Below are 25,328 nucleotides of genomic sequence, written 5' to 3' on the forward strand. Positions count from 1 at the left end.
AAACTGTCATTACTTTTCTTTTGAAAGGTACAGTTTGTTGGTTAATGCAGTTGGAGGATTAACTTTGAATTCAGGTCAGGCAGATCTAAAATTATGAGTTGTAAGATTTTTAAGAACCAGAAGACATGGACTTTGTTAATTCCAGATGGTGATCAGATTGTCTTTTGCAATAAGTAAATGGCACAAGATGCCAGGCAGTTGCCAGAGAACATGACCAACACCTATGTGCTGTAACTTGCTTTCCAAGAACGTGTGGTGATATTACACACCAAAAGTTTTGCTTTTGCAAATACCCCTGTTTTGACAACTGTCTCACAACTAAACCCAATTCAGATATTCAGATTCAGGATCAAGTAAATATTTCCCATAGGCATTTGTCTAACACAAATCTATAAAATAAAGCTGTTTGCCTATTTTACATGAAACATCTCTCCATCAAACAATAAATATCATGTCTAGGAAAGGAAACTGTACCAAAACCCTGTATTGTTCTGCCTGACTTTTCACTGTTGGAGAAATGCTTGCAGTCTCATTCACTTCCATGGATGCAGGCTCTCCTTCCTGTTACATAGAAATAACATAAATGCTGCCCATTGCTTACTGTTACTACTTTTGTCTCAGAAATTGTTAGGCCAGTTGTGACCCCATGGATTGTTTTCATTAAATCTTTGAATTAATTCCTAGACCAATTTTTGCTGAATATCTTATGAGACTGAGAAAGAAGAAAATATACTACGCTGAGAAACTTTTAAGCCCAGTTTACTTTATGGTATTTAAAATTAGCATGAAAAAACATTTTGCAGGAAAAAAAAAAAAACAACCCAACAAACCAGCCTTCGCCTATAATTCACAGGCAAGTGACTTCTGTAATCATTTTGATTTGGAGATCCTGTCTCACTTCAGAAACCATGTCTTATTGCATAAAATACTTATCATGTTAAATAAACATCACCAATTGACTTGCTTTCCTTTTCATTGATTGTAATTGATTGTAATATTTCAATTACTCAACTGACCTGTTCTTCAATGTATTTTTTTTAATGCATAAGAAACAAATATTTTAACAAAAGTAATGCCAAACTAAATATTATAAATATGGAATGGGATGGGTAGGAAGACTCTTGTTTTTCTTTTTAAATTTTTCTATAGGAGGCATTTCTGTTTGCAAGTGTGCATTTCAAAGATGGGTCCAACTCAGTGAAACATAACCCCAATTATTAGTAATTACAATTTCCATTTAATGCAAGAAAGTAAAACTCATGCAGAAATATTTTGGAGCTTCCAATACACTGTATTATCTTTCTTCAAATACATGTTGTAAACACTACTTTATCTTGAAATGCAAGTCTTTAAAAAGTGTACTTTAAATTTTAAGTAAGTATTTTGTTTCAAGATCCTAAAAAAATTCTTGTAGGCAGAGAAAATTAGGGACTGTACTAATGAACTGAAGAATGGAAAGGACAGTTTCATTCCTTGCATAACTGACAAACTCAGGTCACTTTTGTGGAAGATAGCCAATGGGGATAATAACTTAGTGACAAAATAGAAAAAAAAAAAGTAATAATGCAAAAATTACCAGGCCATTAATCTTGTCTTTAAAGGAGAACAAACTAATTTATTTCAGAGAGGGTTAAACCTGAGGTGCAATCTATAATCTTTTTGATAGCCTAGTAATGTTGAAAGATTAATAATGTCATTCTGTACGATTTGTCTCTTGAACTTGAGCTATTTTTGTAAAAAAACGGAAGTAGTGATGACATAAGGCAACAAGAAAGCTTCAATTTGCTGTTGATTTGCAGAGAGGTGAGAACTGAATACATGAGGAGCACCACTTTGTGAAACAGAATGAGCAGCATCACAAATGAAGATTGATTGCACTTTCAAAATTCAGTAGTTGTCATTGAAGATATTAGAATAGTTTGAGTTCAGTTGTCATAGATATTATCAGAAAATAAGCCAAATTAAGGAAGAAGGGAAATTCCACAAGAATCTGTCAGGTGTTCATCCTCAGGGAGAAGCAATTTGTTTGGAGTTTTATCTGTAAGGTTCTATTGTGTTATTACATTGTCTCTGATCTTCCTCGTTATCTTTTCCAATTTTAGGTGTTGGTTTCTAACCTTGGAAAACAGTGAAAAGAAATAGGCTTTGTTACATATAACAGTACAGCGAAGTTTTTACAGCAACAGTCTTCATATAGTTTTTCAGGTTTCTTAGAGACTCTTGGGAGAGTTGGACTAGAGAACTCTTTTTATGGCCAGTCACTGGAGTTCCTCATGTGCCTTCTCCTTTGGAAACTGCCCTACAAGAGCTAATGGAGGGCTTAAAATACTGTGAAAGAGTCTAATCCTTTCTGTTAGCAAGAGCAGAGGAGGAAGTCTTTGCAGCAGAATTGTTAGACCTGGCTATGAACAAAGATGGAGAGCATTTGTATTGCTTCTTCCTCACTCTAGAGGTTACTGTGCGGGAGTTTTTCCTACATGCTGTGGATTGGGAAAGTGGGACTTTTCATGATTCTGTTCCAACTTGAACACCCCTAGCATTTTTGCAATCTCAGACTTTCAATCCAAAATTGGGCATAGGAAAAGTCTAACGAGTAGCTCTCATGAGGACTACTATACTTAACAGAATTCCAGTCATTGTTGAGGCTACTATTAACCAAATATACTGTATTATCTCTGATATATCTCATACTAACTGTTGACAAAAGTATAGTAACTACTATACTATTTTGATATTTGCAGAAATTCACATACATTAAATTTTTCTACTAGGTGTAATAGATCTTTTGAAATACTTCTCTCTGTGCACTACTAAAACAGTAGAAAATATTGTTTAGATGCTTAAATATGCCTTTTTTTAGGAAAATAAAAATTTGGCTATGCTTACATGAGAAGAGTCCTAAATTCTTTTGTTTGTTTTAAACTGTTGCATGCACTGCTGGGAGACTCTCCTACAGTTTATTCAAACTCTCTCCAGATTCTGCTTTGAATTCAACATTTCTGAAAAGCTTTACAACATTGCAATTTTTTGGTTTTGTTTTTAGATAGAAGTGATGCAGTTGAGCTTCCTATAAAATTCATTCCTCAGTATGCCGGTTGCTACCACTGTCAGATTCTTCTGAAGTCCTCCTGCGATGTTCGTGTCTATGAGATTGAATGTGTAGTGAATACAGACCATGCTGAAGCAGAGCTTGAATTTCTAACTCCAGCTTACCAGGCAGTGATTCAGGATATTCCAATAGTAAGTTCACTTCACTACTAGAAACTAAACTAAGATTCAGAATTTTGAAAAACTGGACTCCCAATCAATACTGTTAAAATTTACAGTTGTAAAACGCACAAATGCATATAAATGCTGACTTGAGTTTTATTACTCAACGTCCATATTGGACATAATATAAAGCTTGTTTGGAAAAATAGTTTCTTGCAGTTCTTGAAGCAAATTATAAATTTGATGGACTTATTTCTAACGTTTCACTTCTCTCCTGAAAATTGTTAATCTGTTATTTAATAAAGTTATCACACTGAAAGTGAAAAGTTGTTGTTTAACCTAAGGAATAAATGTATTGTTTCTGAAAAAAATGAGAGAAGTTGAGGAGTAAAATAGAATAGATTACATACAATTTAAAAGATGTCAAGCATAGGCACTATATCATATATAGTTTTATCATATCTATTTTGTATATGAAACCCTTGACACATAAGAATTAAGACCAGGGAGTGAAGATGGAGTGTAGGTTGGAATATCATCTCCCTCAGAAAATTATTGCTCAAAATTTAGAGAACTTTTCCATTTTAAAAGAAAAAAAAAAAAAAAAGAAAAAATAATAGGGCAGGAACTTAAGCTGCGAGAGAAAGGGTAAAGATTCTTTAAGAGATAAAAATGGTAAAATATTTCCTGACATTTGAACTATGGTTTAGTCTATGTATCTGATATAACTTTTTAATATTACAGCCGCAGAAGAATACTAGTGAGTTAATTTATAGAAAAATTATTCTGAGGTTTTGTAGACAAAAGAGTGGGGGAAGATTCAAACAAGGAGACTTAATGTCTGCGGAAAGACCATACTGTGGATGCTCTATGAAACACTGAAAGTAGACAAGGAACCAGTTCATTAAGAAAGAAAAAATGAAAGGAAATCACATATTACTGTGCTATCTTTTGTTACACATAAATTTTAAGATATTCATATTTTTTAAACACTGATTTATTGAATGTTACATTAGCTGAAAGACAGCTGATAAATAACTTATAAAGGTAAGGTTTTTTTCCACCTCGCTTAAACAGTGAGTTTCTAAACAGATTGGCTTTGGTTTTTTTTTTTGTTTGTTTTTTTTTTTTTTTTCTCTCCACCTCTAGCTGTTCCTCAGTATATGCTTTTAAATTTCATGCAGGAGTCATGCTTTATACTTTTAAGTCCTGCTTGTTTTCTTAGCATGGAAATAAGAAGTACCCCAATTGGAGCATATACTCTGTCTGTGTGTATGTCTGTGTTTGTGAGAGAAGGAATGTGTATCTCTGTTAGTCTGTCTCTTTCTATGGAATGCATACACGTGGTCACAAAGTCTGCAAGGTCCTGCACATGGGTTGGGGCAATCCCAAGCACAAATACGGGCTGGGCAGAGAATGGATAGAGAGCAGCTCTGAGGAGAGGGACTTTGGGGTGTTGGTTGATGAGAAACTCAACATGAGCCGGCAATGTGCGCTTTCAGCCCAGAAAGCCAGCCATATCCTGGACTGCACCAAAACAAGCGTGACCAGCAGGTCGAGGGAGGTGATTGTCCCCCCCTACTCTGCTCTGGTGAGACCCCACCTGGAGTACTGCATCCAGCTCTGGGAGCCCCAACATAAGAAGGACATGGACCTGTTGAAGTGAGTCAAGAGGAGGGCCTGGATGATCAGTGGGCTGGAGCACCTCTCCTATGAGGACAAGCTGAGGGAGTTGGGGTTGTTCAGCCTGGAGAAGAGGAGGCTTCAGGGAGACCTTATAGCAGCCTTCCAGTACCTGAAGGGGGCCTACAAGAAAGATGGAGAGGGACGTTTTACAAGGGCATGCAGTGATAGGACAAGGGGTGATGGCTTTAAACTGAAAGAGGGTATATTTAGATTGGGTATAAGGAAAAAGTTCTTTACTGTGAGGGTTGAAAGACAGTGGAACAAGTTGCCCAGAGAAGTTGTGGCTGCCCCATCCCTGGAAGTGTTCAAGGCCAGGTTGGATGGGGCTTTGAGCAACCTGGTCTAGTAGGAAGGTGTCCCTGCCCATATCAAGGGCGTTGGAACCAGATGATCTTTAAGATCCCTTCCAACCCAAACCATTCTATGATTCTATGAAATGTTATGCCCTAAATTTGCAAAATCAAACATTGATAAACAAACAAATATAAAAATGTGAAGTTGTTCCTGTCCTTTTACATCTTAAGCTTAATTTTGTGATTGCACATTACTTTCTTCATGAAGTTTCTTTCATGTTCAGTATAAGAAATGTGTGTAACTCTGGTAAGATGCTAGATACTTTACATTTTAATATACATTCATTCTAGCTGGAGCTTCTGCATCTATCAGAAATTTTCCCATACTTTTATGTTGTTAGTTAGCACTGTTATATTTGTCATTCAAATTACTGAAATTTGAAATACTCTATGGAGGAAGACAGATGCTCATAGAGAGTGAAACTGAGGTATGGGGTTGTTCAATCTGCTAAACTTAGTTTCTTGAACCTAATATTTAGTGTTCAAAGCACTTTTTATGGACACTAGCAAACTAACTGTCATAACATCTGTGTGGTAGATGGAACACTTTATAAATGGAGCAAATAAAATGGTCAAGTGATTTACTTAAAGCCATACAGTGAATTAGTGACAGAACCAGAATAAGAAGCCGCATGAATCTGAAATCTGTGATTGTTTTTTGACTTAACAGGCTTTGGATATGATTTCACATTAAGCAGGGATCCTGTAAGAATTAGGTGATTAAGTAATTAAAGCTGTTTTTTAATGCACAAGTTCAAGGGAGTAGAATTTAACAAATATTTTATTTTCATTTTCTAATGTTTGTGGTTGACCTGAATATCTTTCTTTAGAAGATATTTTTAGACAGATTCATGCTGTATTAGAAGGATTTGTTACAGAAGAATTTCAAAGTGACCGTGTTTGTCAACTGCATTTCTCCAGCTGACAAGTTTTTGTGTTTGAGATTAAGAAAAAAATACTTAATGGTGTAGTCATCACTAATGTGGATAAAGGAAGCATCCGATACCAATGGCACTAGAAATCATTGAAAACAAAACAACTTAAGCCCCCAAATTTTGATTGTCCTCCTCTTTTCCTTACAGAAGAACAATCATGGTGATGTTTTTCCTCTATCCCACCTTTTAAAAAAGCAGATTAGCAAAGGTTGATGACCTGCCAGTTCTAAAACTGGTCAAGCTGGTTTTGAAATGGATAAAGTTGTTCCTGATGTTTGTTGTGGAGAAAAAAAAGCATAAGAACAAAAATAATCTTTTGATGCCTTTTTTTCCCTTTCATTGTATCTTCAGCATGAGGATACCAGTTATTTACTTTTTTTCCCATGTTTTCTGCCAGAGATGACGTAACTGTTATTATTACAGAATTGGAGACCACAGTGATGGAAGTATTTTGAAAAACTGAGCCACTATATAAATCTCAACATTCCAAACAGGCATTTGTGCTCAACTACTAGGAAATTTACCTCTTAACAACTAAGAATTAAGCATTAATCATTCATATTAGTCAAACCTTAGATATATGATACTGCAGGTCTTGTGCCATGGCATGGGGCTAGCTCTGATGACCACGGGTGGTGGTTCTTAGTTTCTGAGGTTGAGATAGCTGGGCTTGAGAGACTTTCAAAGAAGGAAACGAGGAATGAAGTATCATCTCTATTCCCCAAAATCCATTGTGTATCTCTCATATTTATATACAGTTTTCCATGGATAAAGACCATCATGGGTCAAAGGATTACTTCCTCTTTTCATAAATCTTCTCTGTTTTGACAGGGCAGGTATTAGTTCTTGAACGCAGTTTATTTTCTTTTTAGATGAATATTAACCTTTTTGAAGACTGGATGTTTCGTCATCTGGTTCCTTCAAATAGTAGGAGGCTGGATAGCATAATTTTAGTTTTACTATTTGCATGCAGACCCCAAGCATGTATTACAAAATATCTCACATTCTACCATGATCAAGCCGTCTTGTGATACATCTGGATGCAAGACAAACATGATTCTTAAATAGGCTTTCATACTACACAGGACAAGCATTCTTTAAAATAGATTAGTCTCTTGAAAGACCAGTTTCTGAGAACATAGGACTGTAAATACTCCTTTGGAGACAGAGTCCTTAATTTGTAAGCAAGACTGATCCTGTAATACAGTCAGTAGCCAAATGAAGCAATATATGCTAGTACACCACATCAGCTCTTCAGAGAGGTACACTAAAGTTTTCTACAGATGGAAAAGGGACAGAATTTTGGCAAGCATTGAACAGCACCATAAAGACACTTGTAAATGTTTATAATGATACTTATAAATTCCATCGTGACCATTAGGTATATCATGCACATATTCTTCTAATGGGTATTCCTGCTGACAGCATTGCTACTGATAGTATTGGTACCAGTACCTCTGGCTGCCAGCAATAAGGGATTGATTAGTAGCTTAATTCATTTTTAAAATACACTGGTTTTTATTCTCCACAAAGGTGCTCTGAGCCAGTACTTTGGGAAAAATAAGTACTGTGCTCTGATTTGATGATAACTGCAAGTAAAAACTGAAATGTTAAGAGCTTTAAATGCATAATCTAATTTCTATCTTTATGTTGATTTCAGAGTAACATGTCCAGCCAGGACTGGAAACTTGAAGCGATTTTGGAAGGACAGGGTTTTTATGGCCCTCCTCTAATAAATGTGGGTCTAGGTGAAACGGCTCTATATCCTCTCATGTTCAAGCCTATTGCTGAGTGCGTAACAATGGTAAGAGGGAAACTAGTTTCAACATTTGAAAAGGATGCTTCTGTCAATAAAATTTACATTGGTGTCGAAATTGTGAAAGTGCTTAAGCAGTTACTAACTTTAAGCATCTGCTTGAGAGTCAGAAGTTGAAAGATTGCTTACTAGCTGAAGTGAAAAAACAAAGGAACTAACTTTGCCAAGCTTAAGATTAGGCATGATAGATTTCCCCACCACCCTTTATTATCTCTTCCTTTATTTGCTCTTCTATCAAACCCTTCATTTTAATGAAATGACCAATTACTCTGTAGAGATTCTGAACTTTGATCATAAAAATGTACACTGTGTTAGTCTGAATTTAAATATATATATTAAATTGTATTTCATTACTGAAGTTATAAAGTAGTACCATTGAGTATTTCTCATTGCATGCATACTTTGTTTCATAAAATAATTTCTGTTACAAGTTAAGCCACTACTTAGAAGCTGCTTTTGTCATCAGAATAATCACTATTCTGAATGCTATAATGAAAAGCAGAGCAAAGGCTATGACACCTTTAGCAAAAAGTGGTATACGTATTTTTGCCTGTATACTAGCTGAGAGATTTTGACTGCAGGTTGCTATTCAAATGTGTGAATTGCCAAAGGAAAAAAAAAAAATTTCTGTGAAACATTAGTAATCCTTCTGCATGCATTACCAACCAAATATAATGTAGTTTAGGAATCCAGTATTATAAAATTATTAAAAGCCAAAAGCCCTGAATCCTTTGACAACAAATAATTAGGAAGAACATTTTAGTTGAAGGACAGATGGAAATGATTGAGCAAAGTTATATTTTATGTGAGGAATAAGGATGCATGAGAACATATTTTCTTGGATATTTGTTTTCCAGGAAGAAGCCAGGAGGTATAAAATCTAGAAGTGTGAAGACTTTATATTTTTAAATTTCATAATAAAAAAAAAATTAAAAATAAAAACTTTTGTTTCTTTAATTTCTTTCTCTGTTTAACAGCAGAGTTTACTTAAGAACTAGAAAAGTCAATAGGAACACTTTCTTGTAAACATGCTTTGTTGCCTGGATTTAAGATTAATAGACTAAAGGAGTTGGTTTCGCAGCCAAAGGGGACTCTTACAGTGCTGAAAATTTTTTTTTCTTCTTTCTTTGTTATAGGGAAGGCTTATTCTACGAAGTGATACAGCTGGCACTGAAAACATCTTTAGCCTTAAGGGAATAGGGAAGAAACCTCTGGCACAGGATCATATTGTGATGGACTGCCAAGTAAGAAAGGTCACTCAAAAAATTTTATGGGTGCCCAATTATACCAAGACAAAGTTAACGTACAAGGTAAATTTTTGCAATAATGTGACAACTGTTTTTCTATCCAAGCCCCTATGAATTATGTATTAGAATAGCAAATATTATTGTAATTGCAGATATACTAGTAAAATTCATGTATCCATGAGAAATTATATCTAACTATAGCTTATACTTTATTGATATGTTTATAGTCAAGAAGTCTGTGAGGTAGTGTATGATTTTACTGTATGTTCCATGGAAAAAGATTTCTTCATTTTTCAGTCTTGTTCCTAAGGGGACAACACTTCTACAATTGCACTCTTGTTCATTTGCTAGTCTTTCCTCCCTTCCTTCTCCACTGGTTTGAAATCAGTGGCCAATTCCATCAGTTTTGAAATCAGAGAAGGGGCTTGAGAATACAGGGTTCCTAAAATCTTCATAAAGCATTGGAATATTACAGGAAAAGGACAAAAATTATTATTCTAGTAAGGGAAAGATTGCAGCATGAGCTCATAATATCTCTGTGCCTAATGGCCTGACCAGTCAGTGCTTGCATTTCTTGGAACAAATTATAGCAGTTAGTGTCTTTTGCCCAGCTGTTGTTTCAGGCATGTTGGAAGAAGTTGGGAATACTTTGTATGTTTGCTGATGGAAACGAAAATTTAAAGGAAATAACAAACTGGAGTTGTTGAAGGGCAGTAGGTCAATGGGGAGATGGAGTAGGAGGTGCTGAGGTAGTTGTGATTTCAGTGGAGGGACATAGGATATAAATTCTTAGAAAACACATCTTTGTTAGTTTCCCTGCTCAAGAAGATCTTTTTACTATTAAATATACTACTTATTATTTTTCATTGTTTTAGTTAAATATCTTTTATAACTGTATTTACACACATTTTCCTATTTAAAAACACTGTTATATTACTGTAACTGCATGATTTTCCTACTATTTATCTTGCCTGCATGCTTAATTTGAAAGTGGGAAAAGTATTTCACTAGTATTCCTCACCTTCCTTATCCATGTCATATGCCAGCAGAGGTGGAATGTACATTAGGGCAAAAAAGATGATTTCTGCTTTTCTTCTCAACTGCAGAGAAGGTTCCTGAGCAAGAATATCTTGGACCTTGCTCAACAAAAAACATCTTTGTGACTCTATTATGGCATTTAAATCTAGAGCAGATAGCATCTAAATACTATGGCTGTATATTGTTTTCTAGGAGGGCTCAATCTATGAAAATAAAGCAGGAGAATGTGCTCTAAAAATTGTCAGCATATTTAAATATGTATTTTTGAACTGAGAGATTTCGGTGTCGGGGGTTTTTTTTGTAGTTTTTCTTTTGGGGAGAAGGAGGGAAAAGGGGAGAATGTAGATTCTAGAAGATAAAATCTGACTAGTTAACTAGTGTGGACTTGTAAAATGAGTGATCTTTCGTTCGCAGCCTTGGTACCAGTAGCACCAAATGCTGCTTTACTCAAAATGATAGGTATTGGTAGACAGTGGCATCACCTTATTTAATAAAGAGAGATCATGTATATACCAGCAGCACTCTTCTGTTGGTTTGATGGGAATTCATGGCAATGTGAAATCCTTTCTTAAACTCTTGCTAGTCTCCAATTCTTCACTGTTACAGAAGGATTTACATTTAATAAACTTTGTATATCATAAAAAGCTCTAGCTCCATGTTCCTATTTTTTGACTCGTTATTAAACCCCCCAAACAAAGTAGGAAATGTATTTTTTGGGCATCTTTGAAACTTTTCTTTTCAACAGTCTTAGCCTTTTAGATGTGAAAGCATTTACATTTCTAATACATTTGTACTTTTATCTCTGAAAGAAGTGAATGTTTCTGAAAGTTGACAACAGAAATATTTCCTTGGCTTTCCCATTTTGTGTGAACTCAATATTTTTTGTGCCAATGAAAGTGAAAGGCACTGAAATACCAAACTTCAAAATGAATTCATTAAAATTATTCACTTTATGTCTTTTTCAGAAACATTGCGTTAAACGGATTTATGACAGTTATGACTATTCCAGGGTGAGCGGGGTCTGATTGAACTTTGACCTCCTTGAGGGTGTTCTCTGGGTTCCAAAATCTGGTTTTTGGGTGGGTTTTTTCTTCTGCTTCGTTGGTTTTGTGGTGGTTTGTTTTGTTGTGGGTTTTTTTTTGTCTCTGTGAAGTACCACTTGACAGTCCAACCATGTGTGCTCTTTTTTCTCTAGGACTATTGGGAGAGAAGTAGTAAGGCCAGGTATTTCATGCTTGTATGCATCTAATAAATTAATAGGTGTGAATAATGCACTTTCTCTATGCTAGGATTTTACCCAGAAGCTGTTGCTGAACAGTTGTTGAAGCAAGGTGGGCTGGAATTGTTGGAAAAGGCATGATTACAAAACCTACCAGTGTCTGGAAATTGTGTCCTCAACCAAGTAAACAATACTAATCACTTCCAGCACTCTGCAGCAGATGTTATGTAGTGTCTTGTGCTATTGTAGTGAGTGAAGATCATTTGCTTGGATACTAATTCCAAAAGGGTTAGTCTGTAAATTAGGATTTAATCAGTAAATCCAGAACATGACCACCATTATCTGTAGTTATTAGGAGAAAGGGGAAAACCTCCTCTAAGAGGGAATTGTGACCAACAACCTTGTTAGAAATGCAAAATAAACTTTATTTACTCAAAAGTAAAGGGCACAAAGGGCAACAGGAAAAAGAAGTGATACTGATTCTGTTGTTGTTCATTCCATGCTGCCTGATTACTGTAATTTCTTGATAGTCTGTTGTGAAGCAGAGCACAAAAGACTGATTTTGTCTTTGTCAATATTTCCCTTGGGGGCAGTTGCTGACAGCCCAATAACTCCTCCTTTTTAATCCAGCATCTTTGAAATTTTACCATACTATCCTTTAGATAAGTTGATGATTAGGTAGAGGAAATCTTGTCAGCTTTGGTGGAGGCAGAACAAAGATAATCCAAAAAGTAATAGTGTTAGAAATGTTTTTGATGGGATCTTTTGTAATTTTGTTGGCTAGTGAATATCTTCATTATTGAATTGATTGGTTGATTTGCCCCGTACATGCTCCACTGATGGACTGATCTGCTATAGAAGGTAACTTCTCATAGATAAACTGGGACATATATAATACTTTTAAAAAACATAAGTATTTCATTTGCTGAAGTAATAAAACTCAGCCTATATCAAGAATGGTATAAGACATGCAAGTAGCTGATGAGCAGACTAATTTACAGGCATGTCCATAAACAATTTACTGCACAATAAATACTTAGCAATAAGTAATTTAGCTGAATTAATACTTGGCTAATTTTGCCTTTGAGATGTAAATTTAGCTTCACTATTCCATTTTAATAACTGAATATTTTAACTATAAACTTAATAAAACCTCATTTCATTAAGAATTAATTACAATGTATATATGATACCCTGGTTCTCAGTATTCATTGTATTTATCTAATAGCTTCAACCAAAATAAGGGTACTACTGCAAAAGTGACTATTGAAAATGAAAGTTAAGTCTGGGAAGAGGGAAATAGTTATTTCCTTTTCTCCATTAAGAAAGCCCTCTTTCCTCTGAATAATGCTTTTCCCATTTCAAACATATATAGAGTGCTCATGTCTGGAGCAACAGTAATTTTTGTATGTGTGGTTTGCTTGTCTGTGCAACCACTAATATGTATCAAGAGAGCCGAGGAGGGACGAAGTGCCTTTGGAATTCAGTGGAGGTCATGTGCTTGACTCAGTCTACCTTTAAAAATGCTAAGCAAAACACTTTCAGTGCCCACAAAGCTTTCCATGATTAGAAAGACAATTTCCATAAATTCCTTGAAAAATGTGAATGCTTTATGAACTATTTTCTACTGATTGATGTGTAAAACTTAGGGAAATACTGCCACCATGGTCTTCATGGCTGGTTCCAGGGGATATTACAAAAATTGTCTTTCTAATGATTAACTTACTCTTGGGTCTGAAAAAATGTTACAACAGAATTCATGAAGAATTTGTACACATATAATGTCAGCCAGAGAGCACATCCTCCTCTGATGCTGAATTAATATAAGGTTAGTGACTGCAATGTAAATGGATTTTAGTGGCTGTAAAATTAGGTTCAAATAATCCTACAAAGGTAGGAAGTGTAAAGTATTTCTATAAAATCCTATCTGTTAGTCTCACGAAAAATTTTTTTATACCGTTTTCTTTTGATTTTTTTTCTAAAACTTTATCTGCTGGATATAAATAATTGTCTGGTGTGTTGATGGTTGCTTCTAACGACACCTTTTATAGTAACTTTAGCTATAAAGGTGCCTAATTCTTTCAAGGCTTGGTTTTGCAGTAAAAATATAAAACTGTGTAACTGTTTTTCTCAGTGCTGTTCAAAATAGATGTCATTAAAGTAAACTCTCTAGAGGAATCTCAGGGCTCAGTAAATTACCTTTCAGGTATTAGGTTATACAAACTGTTAGTAATTTCCAGAAGTATTGTAGAAGAAATACATAATCAAAAAACTATGAAATCCCCTGTTCTTCAATGCATTCCTCTCTCTATCCTCTATATATCCATTTTAGATCTTTACAATGTCAATGAAAGAATAACATGAAGATTGGGTGTTTGTAACAAATGTCTCAAAATAATAAAATTATATACTGTAAACCTTCAATGAGGGACTTCCCTGTTCAGGCTGTCTTGTTTGGTAATTTATGTGAGATTTCCTGAGAATAAATTCCATGCAACTCTAGTAATCTGATTGCTGAATGTCCTATACCCTCATCAAGTTTGTATTCTTTATGCACAAGTAAATCTGTGTATTCCATAATCCTAGTTTTATCTGTCCTTCCAATTTCAATCCTTTTGGCTTCCACATTGCCTACCAGAACTTTTGTAACAGGCTTCACTACAGAAAAAGCATTCTTCATAGCAATAATGAATGGTACAAAGGCCTACAGAATATAACAACTGTGGTGTTGGCAGGGTTTTTTTGTGATTACTAGTTATGAAATTGTTTGATCAAGTAAGGGTAGAGTAAGATCTTAGGCCTGATTTGTTTCTTGAGGTAGGTTAGTGGTCTTGACAGGTGGCCTGGCTGGATTATGAATCTGGATTATGTAGCATTCTTCGCTATGTAGAACTCCAGATTGCATCTGAACACACAGGAATTATTTGGGGAATATACTCAGTGCAATGCAGAGCTGTTTTATTTCAGTGTTTTAACATGCTGGTGGCAAAATAAAAGTGACTGCAAGAACTAAATGAATTCCTAATTACTCAGGAACTTGCAAGGTATGCACTGAAAGGAGGATAAGGGAAAGTAATGGGGGGCTTCTTTCAAAACATCTGTCATTCTTGACAGTATTGAAAAAAATCTGGTTATCAGATTGATCATTGACTCTCACAGACCCAGTTCTGGCCTAGTGTCAAGGAGCATTAACTTTTTAATAAGTAGAGCCTGTCAATATTGTTAAACAGAAATGAGAAACAATTTTCAAATGGAAACATTGAACATATTGCTGTCTAACTTCGTGATACAAAGCGACAGTGGAATTTAAGTATATTTGATTAAGTTCTGTACATCGGTATACCACTTTGGCTTGAAGTGTCAGCTGACATTTTTTAAGTTCTTCTTATTTGGTTATTCAACTCTGGAAAAAATTATTTTTTTACTATAATTTTGAAGATTGTCTTTCCGTTCCTATTCATCTTTAATAACCATATTACAGTTTTGCAGAATGAGTTTTCAAATCTGTGACTGATAAATTAGATTAAAATTGTAATATTTTACAAATCTGCTTCATTTATACTTTCTGTCTGTGTGTAAATAATGACTTGAGGTATAAGCCAATGAAGAATACTATCATTTAAAAATTAAATCCTTGGAGATGGATTGATTTTTTGATTTGAGCAAATTTTCTGCAGGGTCACAATGATAACTTTAATAATAATTTACATTTTGGTTTCATTGTGGTATTCTGAAATTCTTATTTTTCTGAGCGATAGTGAAAGGATGTAACACATGTTGTGTGGGTCTGGGGAAATTTGTAGTTACTGAAAGCCAGCATTTCTTCATTGAATTAATTGTAGTGATTGCATGATAAATATTACGGCAACTTGAACAGCTTTGCTGTTTCTTAATTATGTCACACATTGGTTTTCTAACAAAATCTATTCAAATAAAGCATCTAATTTTGTTATAGATTTGAAGGACTGATAATGGTATGTGGACCCAGGCTTTAATACAGACATTTTATTGGAATTTCTGTTCCATTTCAGCTTATTGTGTTAGTTCTTTATTAGATTTTTTTGAAAATGTGAGTAGTACCAAAGTATTTTATTAGTTACCAACAGTTTTACATTGCAAAACAAGAGAATTAACTTTATTTTCTTGTGAGATCTTAAGAAGTAGTGAAGGACAATTTATTTTAATAGTCTATCAAACTCCTTTTTTCTTGTATTTTCTTAATTAAATTGCACTGTGTGATGGAGCTTAGGCTTATACATTCCTCTAAAGAACTTAATAAAATTAAACATTTTTAAAATTATGTATTAATTATTTACTATTTGTTACATTATTTCCTGATTTATGTGAAATTTTATTAATGAAGAAGAGTGTTCTTCCAAAATGTCTATATATCTTTGTAAATGGGTATAATTCATACATAAACTATAGGAAGAACAAATTCATGTTTTTTGAAGATGGCAGGCATGCTAGGAAATAGAGATAAACATCAAAGTGGGAGTTTTTCTTTTCCTAGATCACTTATACAGTTAAAAAGTATTTCACCCATTAGGTCACCTGGTGTATTTTCTAATGGTTATGCCCAGGAACGTTAGAAAGATGTTCAAGAATGGAAGAGCTACCAGTAAGAAAGTTTTTACAAGGCAGCATTAATATCGATATGATTGGGGTTTTGGCAATAGGATGCTCACAAAGATTGTAGATAAGAATCAGCAATGTTACATAGCTTCCACATGGATAAAACTGATCAATATTTTAAGAAACTGCAGTTATTTTGGTCTGATAATAAATTCTGTGTGTGTGTTTGTGTATCTCTATCCAGCCCCACCCTTGCTATGATTCCATCCTAAAAGAAGCTTAGTTTTTTGGCATTGAACGGGTATGGAACACAAGATTTCCTTTGTCCTGTGCCACGGTTGTCACGAGTTTGTGAGATCACCTCTTCCCAAAACATTTCCAGTTAATGTACTCTGTATGCACGATATTGTTGACAGGTACAAGTTCTTACTCTTTTCTTTTGTAGAAGCATCCCTAAATGCTACGGTTTTGCTATTTTTATCTTTGCATGCTCATATCTATTGGGATACCTTTGGTACAGGATTTTTGTCTTTCAAGTTTTTTTTTGATCATTCCTAAATTACATACAGTTCCTTGAATATAAGACTTCTTTCCCTAAATTCCAGTTAATAAATTCCAGTTAATATATCTGTAGTTGTTCATCATTCCCTCCTTGGAAATTAGGGCAAATGCTAATGGATTGCCTCTCCCACTAACTGGTAGAAGTAATTCCATATCTTGACTCCTTTTGGGTAGCCTGTAAATCAGAAGAAATTTTTTGTTGATAGCAGAGCCCCTATTTAGGCCCTATTTTCTTACTTCACAATTTATTTGCCTAACAATAATGACCCATAACAGATTTTGTGAGGCATATTCAGGTATCTTTGGGAACATGGCTTTGCAGATTATTATAGGATGTAAGATTACATAACGCTACATCTAAGACTAAAATTGTGTCTTACTCTTATGTACAATCCTCACAAATAGACATTCTAATCAGAAATAGTGCTCTCTCTAATATTTATAAGGAAGTTAGCTTAAAGCTCACCGTATCTAAATTATTTCATTTCTTCACTCCAAGCTTTCCTCTATGCTTATGAAATCTTTGCAAGAAGTTATTCTTATCAAAATCTGAAATTTCTGGACTTTTTCCTATGTGCACTTTTACATTCTCCATCTTTTTCAGTTTCTGTGTGTTCTTGGATATGTTGTTATTATATTAGTATACGTGTAATATATCTACAGTTAAGCAGACAGGCATTACACAACATTATGTCATATTGGAACCCCAAACTTCTGTGAACACTTCTCATGCTATATTAAATAGTATTCTTGATATGAATTCTGATATGGATATAAATTGCCTGGTGTGCATGTTTAAGTGTGGGCATGTGCATTGAGTATCCATTTGCCATCTGAGGTTGATCATTTAATTAGTCTCAGTAATGCACTTGATGAATCAGGTGGCCATCAGAGCAAGGCAAAGTTCAATTCGAGGAATACATAAAAAGTAATTAGCGAGTGATGTCTGTTACAACCATAGACCTTGTCAAGATGTTGGAGGTAGAAGATAATATTGTTGTGAGCACTGTTTGGAGATTGGAGCTCCTAAGGTGTGAATAACTTAAATAGTAGAGACAAATAGGGTTGTTTATAAAGATAAATGAATGGGAGTGATTCATTAATGATAAGATAGTGAGTATTCATATCAGTAGCAATAGTGAGCAGCCTGGAGATCACTAGTAGAGTTTAATGACTGTAATAGGAAAGGTGACAGCAGACTGAGGGTAGCATCAGTTATGTACAGTTTTTAACATGGATTTATAATGGCCAGAGAAATAATGAAATTACTATTTCTTGGGTGCACTTTAGCACCCTAGTCTAATATTCATTACAGTCAGTACCTGATCGCAAAAGGTTTTAGAATGTGAACACAAAAGAAAGAAAAAGACATAAACTTTTTTGACACTGGGAGTCACAGCTGCAATAGTGTAGAATCCTTTCTGTGGCTGTCTGAGCAACCCCTCTTGCATTTCCAGTCATTTAAGAGAGTCCAGTGTGACGTTACAGGAACCGCCAGTAGTAACTGGCCATTAGTAATCTCCCCTGAGAGTAACTCCCACAAGTTCAGTTTGCTGCAGAATCTCCTTGACTTCCAAAAGCAATGGGAATTGTGATACACAAAAGTTCTTATTGTGATCTTGAGATCATTCCTACTTTCACTCCAGAAAGTACTTGAGCAAGACTTTAGTTTGTCCATTAGTTTTTATTTACACTGGATTCTGGCAGCAGAACACAATGGATCAAACATCAGTTTGTTAAAGTTGTTTCCTTTCAAGCTTAACTATATCTCACTAGAGCTAGAAAATAGGCAGAATAGCTCCAGTATTTTTGCTATTTTGGCCTAATCTCTTAAAAATGCATTTTTATCAAGATCTGTCTCTTTGTGGAAACACAATTCAATATACAGCAGTTAAACAGGAGAAGGGTGAGGAAGTAGTGGCAGTGACGGCATAAGCCTTCAGTGCATATTAGAAGCTGGAGTACCTTACGTCAGGATGTTTAGTCAGGGAAAGTCAAAAGGAAGAATGATACAAAAGCAGCACATGTTTTGTGTGTGTGTGTGGGTGGGGTTGCTGCACATTTAGGCCTGTGAATTTGGCAAAATTGTGAACTGAACTATGACTATCTTTTGCCATAAATGTTTATATAGTAATGTAGATTGGTTGATTCAGCATCAAGTTATACTAATGCTTAAATTAATACAGAGACAGGCATTCAGATTTAAGGTTGCTCAGCTGAAACTCCAGATCTTAAGGGAAGCCTTCAGTAATCAGTTGTTGTGTTTCATACCCGTGTTTCATAATGTCTTTTTTAGTACTAATTTCTTTACAGCATAAATAGTATTCATGAAACTACATATATGACTAAAAAAAATGTTAAATACAGTACTGCTGATAGATGTTTTATTTCTGAATTTGTTGGGTAGTTTGTCATTTCAGGTGTGCAAGTTTTTGTATTGTAATTTTCTATTTTGTGTTTTGTGAAAACAGAGAAAGAATTACAGCTCTTTGGCTTGGCTTGCATAACTTAAAACAGTCGTCTTACAATCTTCCTAACACTTTAAAGAACTAAGGAAAACTGTTTGTGTCCTTGCTGGAGAGAATGGGAGGAGGGTAGTATGCACTGTAGTTTACCTTGCAGTTCCAGTTCTCTCATCATTTGGACTTGGGGTATTTTGAAGCATACTATGGCTGTCTTTCTACCCTTGAAGGGAAAACTGCACGAAGTGGCAATGGGCACTCAGATTTCACCTTGGCATGCAGCTGTGAAGTCGTACGTAATATGTGAGGACAATAGGATACACGTTCTTATGAGAACTTTGGGAAGAGTTTGGGAAGTGTGATTGCAGAAGGCAGACTGACAGGAAAAAATCTATTTAGAATTTGAAAATCTGGGATTGGCCTGTGTAGCACATTAGAAGCATGTATATTTATGGAGCAGTGTGATCATAACTGAATTAGTAGAAACTTTGTTAAACCAAAGCATTAGCAGGAAGAATAATAGAATCATAGTATACCAGGTTGGAAGGGACCTCAAGGATCATCTGGGCCAACCTTTCTTGGCAAAAGCATGGCATAGAAAAGATGGCTTAGCACCCTGTCCAGCTGAATCTTAAAAGTGTCCAGTGTTGGGGAATCTACGGCTTCCCTGGGGACATTATTCCAACGGCTGATTGTTCTCATTGTGAAAAATTATCCTCTTGTGTCCAACTGAAATCTCCCCAGGAGTAACTTGTACCCATTACCCTTCATCTTTTCCATGTGATTCCTTGTAAAAAGGGAGTCTCCATCTTCTTTGCAGCCATCCTTTAAATACTGGAACACGGTGATAAGGTCTCCCCTAAGCCTTCTTTTCTCAAGGCTGAACGAACCCTGTTCTCTCAGCCTTTCCTCATATGGCAGGCTTCCCAGTCCTTTGATCATCTTTGTGGCCCTTCTCTGGACCCTCCCCAGCCTGTCCACATCTTTTTTTGCATAGTGGGGACCAAAACTGAACACAGTACTCCAGGTGTGGCCTGACAAGCGCTGAGTCGAGTGGGATAATGACTTCCTTATCTCTGCTGGAGATGCCCTTGTTGATGCAACCCAGCATCCCATTGGCTTTCTTTGCTGCAGTAGCACACTGTTCACTCACATTGAGCTTGTTGTCCACCAGGACCCCCAGGTTCCTTTCCACAGAAGACTAAATTTTAGACACAGCAGGGGAAAGAACGCTATCAGATGGAAAAAGTGTATTTTTTTTTTAAGTCCAATTACTATTAACATATGGTGGGAACAGTGGCAAACCCATGGAAAGAAAGAAGGTGAATTAGAGGTGCATAAAGAGTGAAATCAATTGACAAATTTTAGCAAACGTTTCAAGTAGCATTAAACAATTTCCAGAGTTTGGGAGGTGAAAAGATTAAATAGGTCAAATGAATGAATGATAAATTATGAAGAGAGAGTTCATTCACGGTGTTAAGGAGTTAACTAGAGCTATCTCAAGGTAACAAGCCTACCTCTTTAAAAAAGGATTCCATTCTCTATAAATTAGTGATGAACTCATTTACTACTGAGGGAGCAGTGGAGATGCACAACTATTTACAGTGAAAAACTGCACAGTTTTTCATGGGAAAATACTATGCGTTTAGAAAGCCAACATCTGTAAACTAGCTTCTGATGCCTGGTACCTAACTTCTAGGAGTTTTCATGAAAATGTGAGAATTTAAAACAGTCAAGTTAAATGCTTTACTGTAGTCAAGCATAATTTTTTAATTTTTCAAAATATGTACTTCAGTTATTTTAAAGTAGTCAGAAGGGAAATCAGAAATCTGCAGATCTATAATTCCAGCATGATTTCTGCAGAATGTGTGTAAAGAGGAATCTTTGCTTTCATTAAGGATTAGAGTGGTGATGGAAGAAAAAAAGACCATAAAAGTAAACGGAGCTTTTAAATTAATATACACAGTGTCATTTTTATACCTGTCATATATGCACAAGATGCTTAATAAAAATTTGCACACAAGCTCATGCATATGATTCTAGATTGTTAAAAGCAAAGTTATTTCTAGCCCTGGGAAGTCTTTGGAACAACAATAAAGAGATTCAGAGGATTTATATGATTAAATTCATGCTATGAAAGAACAATGCCTTCGGTGCCTTTGGAAGCTTTCATAAATAGGGATAAAAGAGGTGACAAAGTTCTGAGCTGCTGGTTGCTTTCTTTTAGACACTTCTTGCCTTGAAATCCAGAGTTTTAGACAGCCATCTGCGTTCTCTGTCTAACTGGAGAAAATAGGCACCGAGCAACAGAACTCTAAAAGAGCCAGCAATAGGAATGGAGAATCATATAACCAGGCCAGTAGTAAAATAGTAAGACATATTTTCTCTATGGAAGTTTAGTTAATCTCTTCAATGTGAGCAGATTAGGGCCAAGGGGTTTGTTCTAAGATCTACAGGTCTGGCCAGTGCCCTAAGCTCCTAGTTATTTGGTAAAAAATGTTGGTATAAGCACCTTTCTGGTCTTAGAGATATGATCAGCAAGAATCAGACATCAGATATCCACAGAAAATTGCCTGATGTGGGAACACCAATGGAGTTCAGTCATAAAGTATACATGGCAAGGTTATCCACTGTCAAGGAAAAAAACATTTCAGGCTCTACCCTGGAGTGAAAATATTAGCTTCCTTTACAGGTGTAGGTTACAGCTCAATGGAGAAAATAAGTGTATACCTTTTGGAAGTAGGTGCCTCTTTTTTTTTTTTTTTTTTTTTTTTTTTTTTTTAAATCTAGCTAAATTTGAGAACTGTTAGCTTCTGGTGGTTCTGACCAGTAAGAAATTCATAAGGTGTGGTGACAAGAAGATATGATAGCCTGTCCATTGCCTGTCTCTCATCCCATCCCTATTAAACAAAAAACTGACAAAAGGAAGAACCCTCCTCAAACGACAGTGTAGCATACTATGTATGTATATTTGTACATATATGTGTGTGTGTGTATAAACTTCATGCAATGAGAAAATGGGCTTACTCAATTAACACTTAGTAGAAATATAATACTAGAAGGGACCACAAGGATCAGCAGGTCTCCACCCCCAAGAATTACAGGCAGTCACGTAGTAAATATCTAGTTTAGACAGACTCACAGAACATTTAATCTACATGACTCCTACACCATGAAAGACAAAGTCTTTCTTAGCTCTATGACAAAATATGAGACCTGCAAAAATAGATGACAACTGTAATGTGTTTCTGGAAAAGTGTGGGAAAGTTCGAGATCATCAGAGTCTTTGAACACTTCAAACAGCAGTGCATTTGTTATGTAAACATCCCAGATGATCCTAGGAAGTGAACCATGTCCAACACTAAGAAAAGAATAAAGCAAAAACCCCAGGAATCTTACCAATATGATGCAGGGGAGAGAAGGGAGATTTCCTTCCTGTCTCTTGATATGGGCACCTGGATTCATCCACTGAAACAGTGGCCATGTATGTACTATCATTACTTCATTGCTTATACTCAGCTTTTTCCTGTTTGGTTATACAGTCAGTCACTTCCTTAAGGTTAACAAAATAATTTTAAAATAATTTAGCTTCTGCTAATTCATTACTCTATTTGGAAAGGTATCCAAAACTTCTCTTGAATGATGGAAAACCATCAAACTTCCAGTCCATATTTATTCATCAGCAATCCATATTTGTTTCATGTTTGTAGTCAACTATACCAGTATTGTTCCTTTTACTTTGATGGTTTTTGGTAGAAATTAGTCTGATATGTCCAGTCTTTGACAGAAATTGTATTACCCTACTTTCCTGCATTTTATCCAATTTAAATTAATCACATTTATCCTACTTTTGCATCTGCTCCATGTTACTTTTTCCTTAAAAAAGAAATCTCATTTTAATTAATCTTATTTCTATCCCTAACCATTTGCTGTCATTTCTGTTATCCTATCCTCATTTTTTAGGTACTTAGCCTTTATTTTTGTATACTTTACTAACTTCATTGTAAACTGAAATGGAATAGTCCATAAATGTACGATCACACCTAATTTATTGTTTATGTTGTATGAAGTGAAATTTCCCTACTCTGTGTGTAGCAGGCCCTCTTTTTCTATGCTTTTTCTTTGTTGTTAATAGTTAGATTTTCTTTTTTTTCTTTTTTTTTTTTTTCAATTTTTTTCCAAAGTGAAAGCTTTCAAGAAAGCTTTCCATTATTCTCTTTTTGGCCTTTTTTTTTTTTTTTTTCCTTGACAATTTGTCTCTTTTCCTGTTCTTTGTGGTTGTTGGACTTCTAATATCCATCTTGAAATGCAGATTTATTGGGGAAGATGATGATTGTTGCCTTACAGTTTTTTTTCTCTGTTACTTGGAATAGAAGTTCCAGATTGTACTAGCACTTGAACAAAGGATTATATTAACAAAAATACCCTAGAAAGGACAAACATTATAGGCAATGGTTGGCTGTAATAGAAGACAAGATGATCTTCGAATTGTTTTTTCCTACAGAAAAGACGAACAAATCTTATTTACTAAAAAAAAAATTTAAAAAGAGGTAACTTTGGGGAGAAAGATAATGATACATGCATCTAATGCTTTTACTGCTGCAAAAGAGATCTTTGTAGAACCCAAGTCTCCACTTGATTGCTTGACAGGCTAGCTGTAGTCATTAATGAAATTAATAAATGAACTGGAAAAAAAAATCAAGCCTTTCTGACTTAACTTGTGATTTCACTCAAAATTCACCCAAACGACACAGAGACTATTTTATTATTTAATGTAATAAGAAATTACAGCATGCTACAGTAGTACCTGATATCCTGAAAATATTTTTTAAAAGGACTCCACGCCTAAGCGGAAAATTGTCACCTGTAGTCAGACGTCCACTGCAGAAATTGCAGTGTCAATTTAAAATGCCATCACTCAGCAGCAGTTTGCTCCACCCAGTGGCAGAGGTAACAGCAGAGAGGGTGTGAGCAGAACTGTTCACACAGTCCACCTGCTGGCTTTCTGCGCAACCAGTGACTTAAGCAGATAATCATCAGCTGTGGTTGGTAATGCCTCAGACTTGAACGTCTCTTCCATGAGCAGCTGATCATAGACTCTCTCTGTAGCAAACTTATACAACCGCCAAAGAAATGAGATGCAATTAAAAAATACTCTCAGCCTATATTCCTGCAACTAGCTGTATAGTTTACAAAATCTAGAATTCAGCATATGAAAGCTGTATTGGCCTTTCGTTGTTCAAATAGTGACTATGTATGCCATCGCATACATGTCATTTACAAAATATGACATATCAAAAAGCATGGTTTAATATCACTTGAGCAACTGATGTTAAAATAAGACCAGATTTTGCTTTGCTCTGTCTAGTTAGACGGATCACTACTGTTAAACCTCATTGTTACACTTCTAAAGAAAATGTATGTAAAATATTAAAGGCCTGACTGTGCAACTATGCATATGTAAGTAGTCCCATGGTCTAAGCAAGATACTTTTATTCGCGCTGAGCAATGACTTCAAAATTTGTGCTTGATATGACCTGTATCACCCAGCACCACTCTTAGAGTATGTATTCTTTTCATGTGCATAAAGGTCAGGATTTACCGATAGCATACTTTATATCATACTCTACTTTTCAAAGCAAGTAGAATGGATATTGTGTCTATAGTGTTTTTGCAAAGGTAACTTGCTTTTGATGATTTTTCCTCTTTGTGAATTCTCTTCACCAGGTATCTTCAAATCTTTCAATGGTGGGTGGTGCACCCGTTATTACTGTAGAACCAGATGACACAGTTGCTTACACTTTGAGTGTATGTCCGTGGAGACGAGGAATCTTTCAAGGTACAATGTAGAACCCAAATATATAAAATTCCTATAAATTAGCAGGTTAAATCTGTTTACATTTAATGCTTACGCTTCTGTTCAGCATAACCTTTCTTCTGGAAGTAAGGCTATAATTACTGGTGATACTGGTTTTCAAGCTGGCTCATATTTTGTTAACGGTATATTACTGCTAAAAATGTGGTCAGGTCCTTAAAAAATGCCAGCATATGTGCAACTTTATGCATTTAATTGGTCCCATGAAAATTGACTCAGTAGGAATTAATGATTTTGAATTACCAACAAGTTCTTCGGTCTAAATTTAATTTTCCAAAACCTCTTGAATAGCTCTAGTTTTCTTAGCAGTACTAGAACCAAAGACTTAAAGGCAGAGACCAGAATTTGATT

General features: G+C 35.3%; 1 protein-coding gene across 1 annotated transcript in view; it reads left to right on the forward strand.

Moving 5' to 3' along the window:
• Window positions 1–25,328, forward strand: part of CFAP47 (cilia and flagella associated protein 47) — a 351,597-nt gene that overhangs the window by 167,387 nt on the left and 158,882 nt on the right. The window contains exons 46-49 of the mRNA XM_087759023.1: window positions 3,044–3,240; window positions 7,845–7,988; window positions 9,137–9,310; window positions 24,830–24,941. Coding sequence (XP_087615149.1) covers window positions 3,044–3,240; window positions 7,845–7,988; window positions 9,137–9,310; window positions 24,830–24,941 — 627 coding nt within the window. The remainder of the gene's footprint in view (window positions 1–3,043; window positions 3,241–7,844; window positions 7,989–9,136; window positions 9,311–24,829; window positions 24,942–25,328) is intronic.

The sequence above is a fragment of the Nipponia nippon genome, unplaced genomic scaffold (genome assembly GCF_047370975.1).
Source record: "Nipponia nippon isolate SJK-2023a ecotype South Korea unplaced genomic scaffold, ASM4737097v1 scaffold_2, whole genome shotgun sequence".
Taxonomy (NCBI): domain Eukaryota; kingdom Metazoa; phylum Chordata; class Aves; order Pelecaniformes; family Threskiornithidae; genus Nipponia; species Nipponia nippon.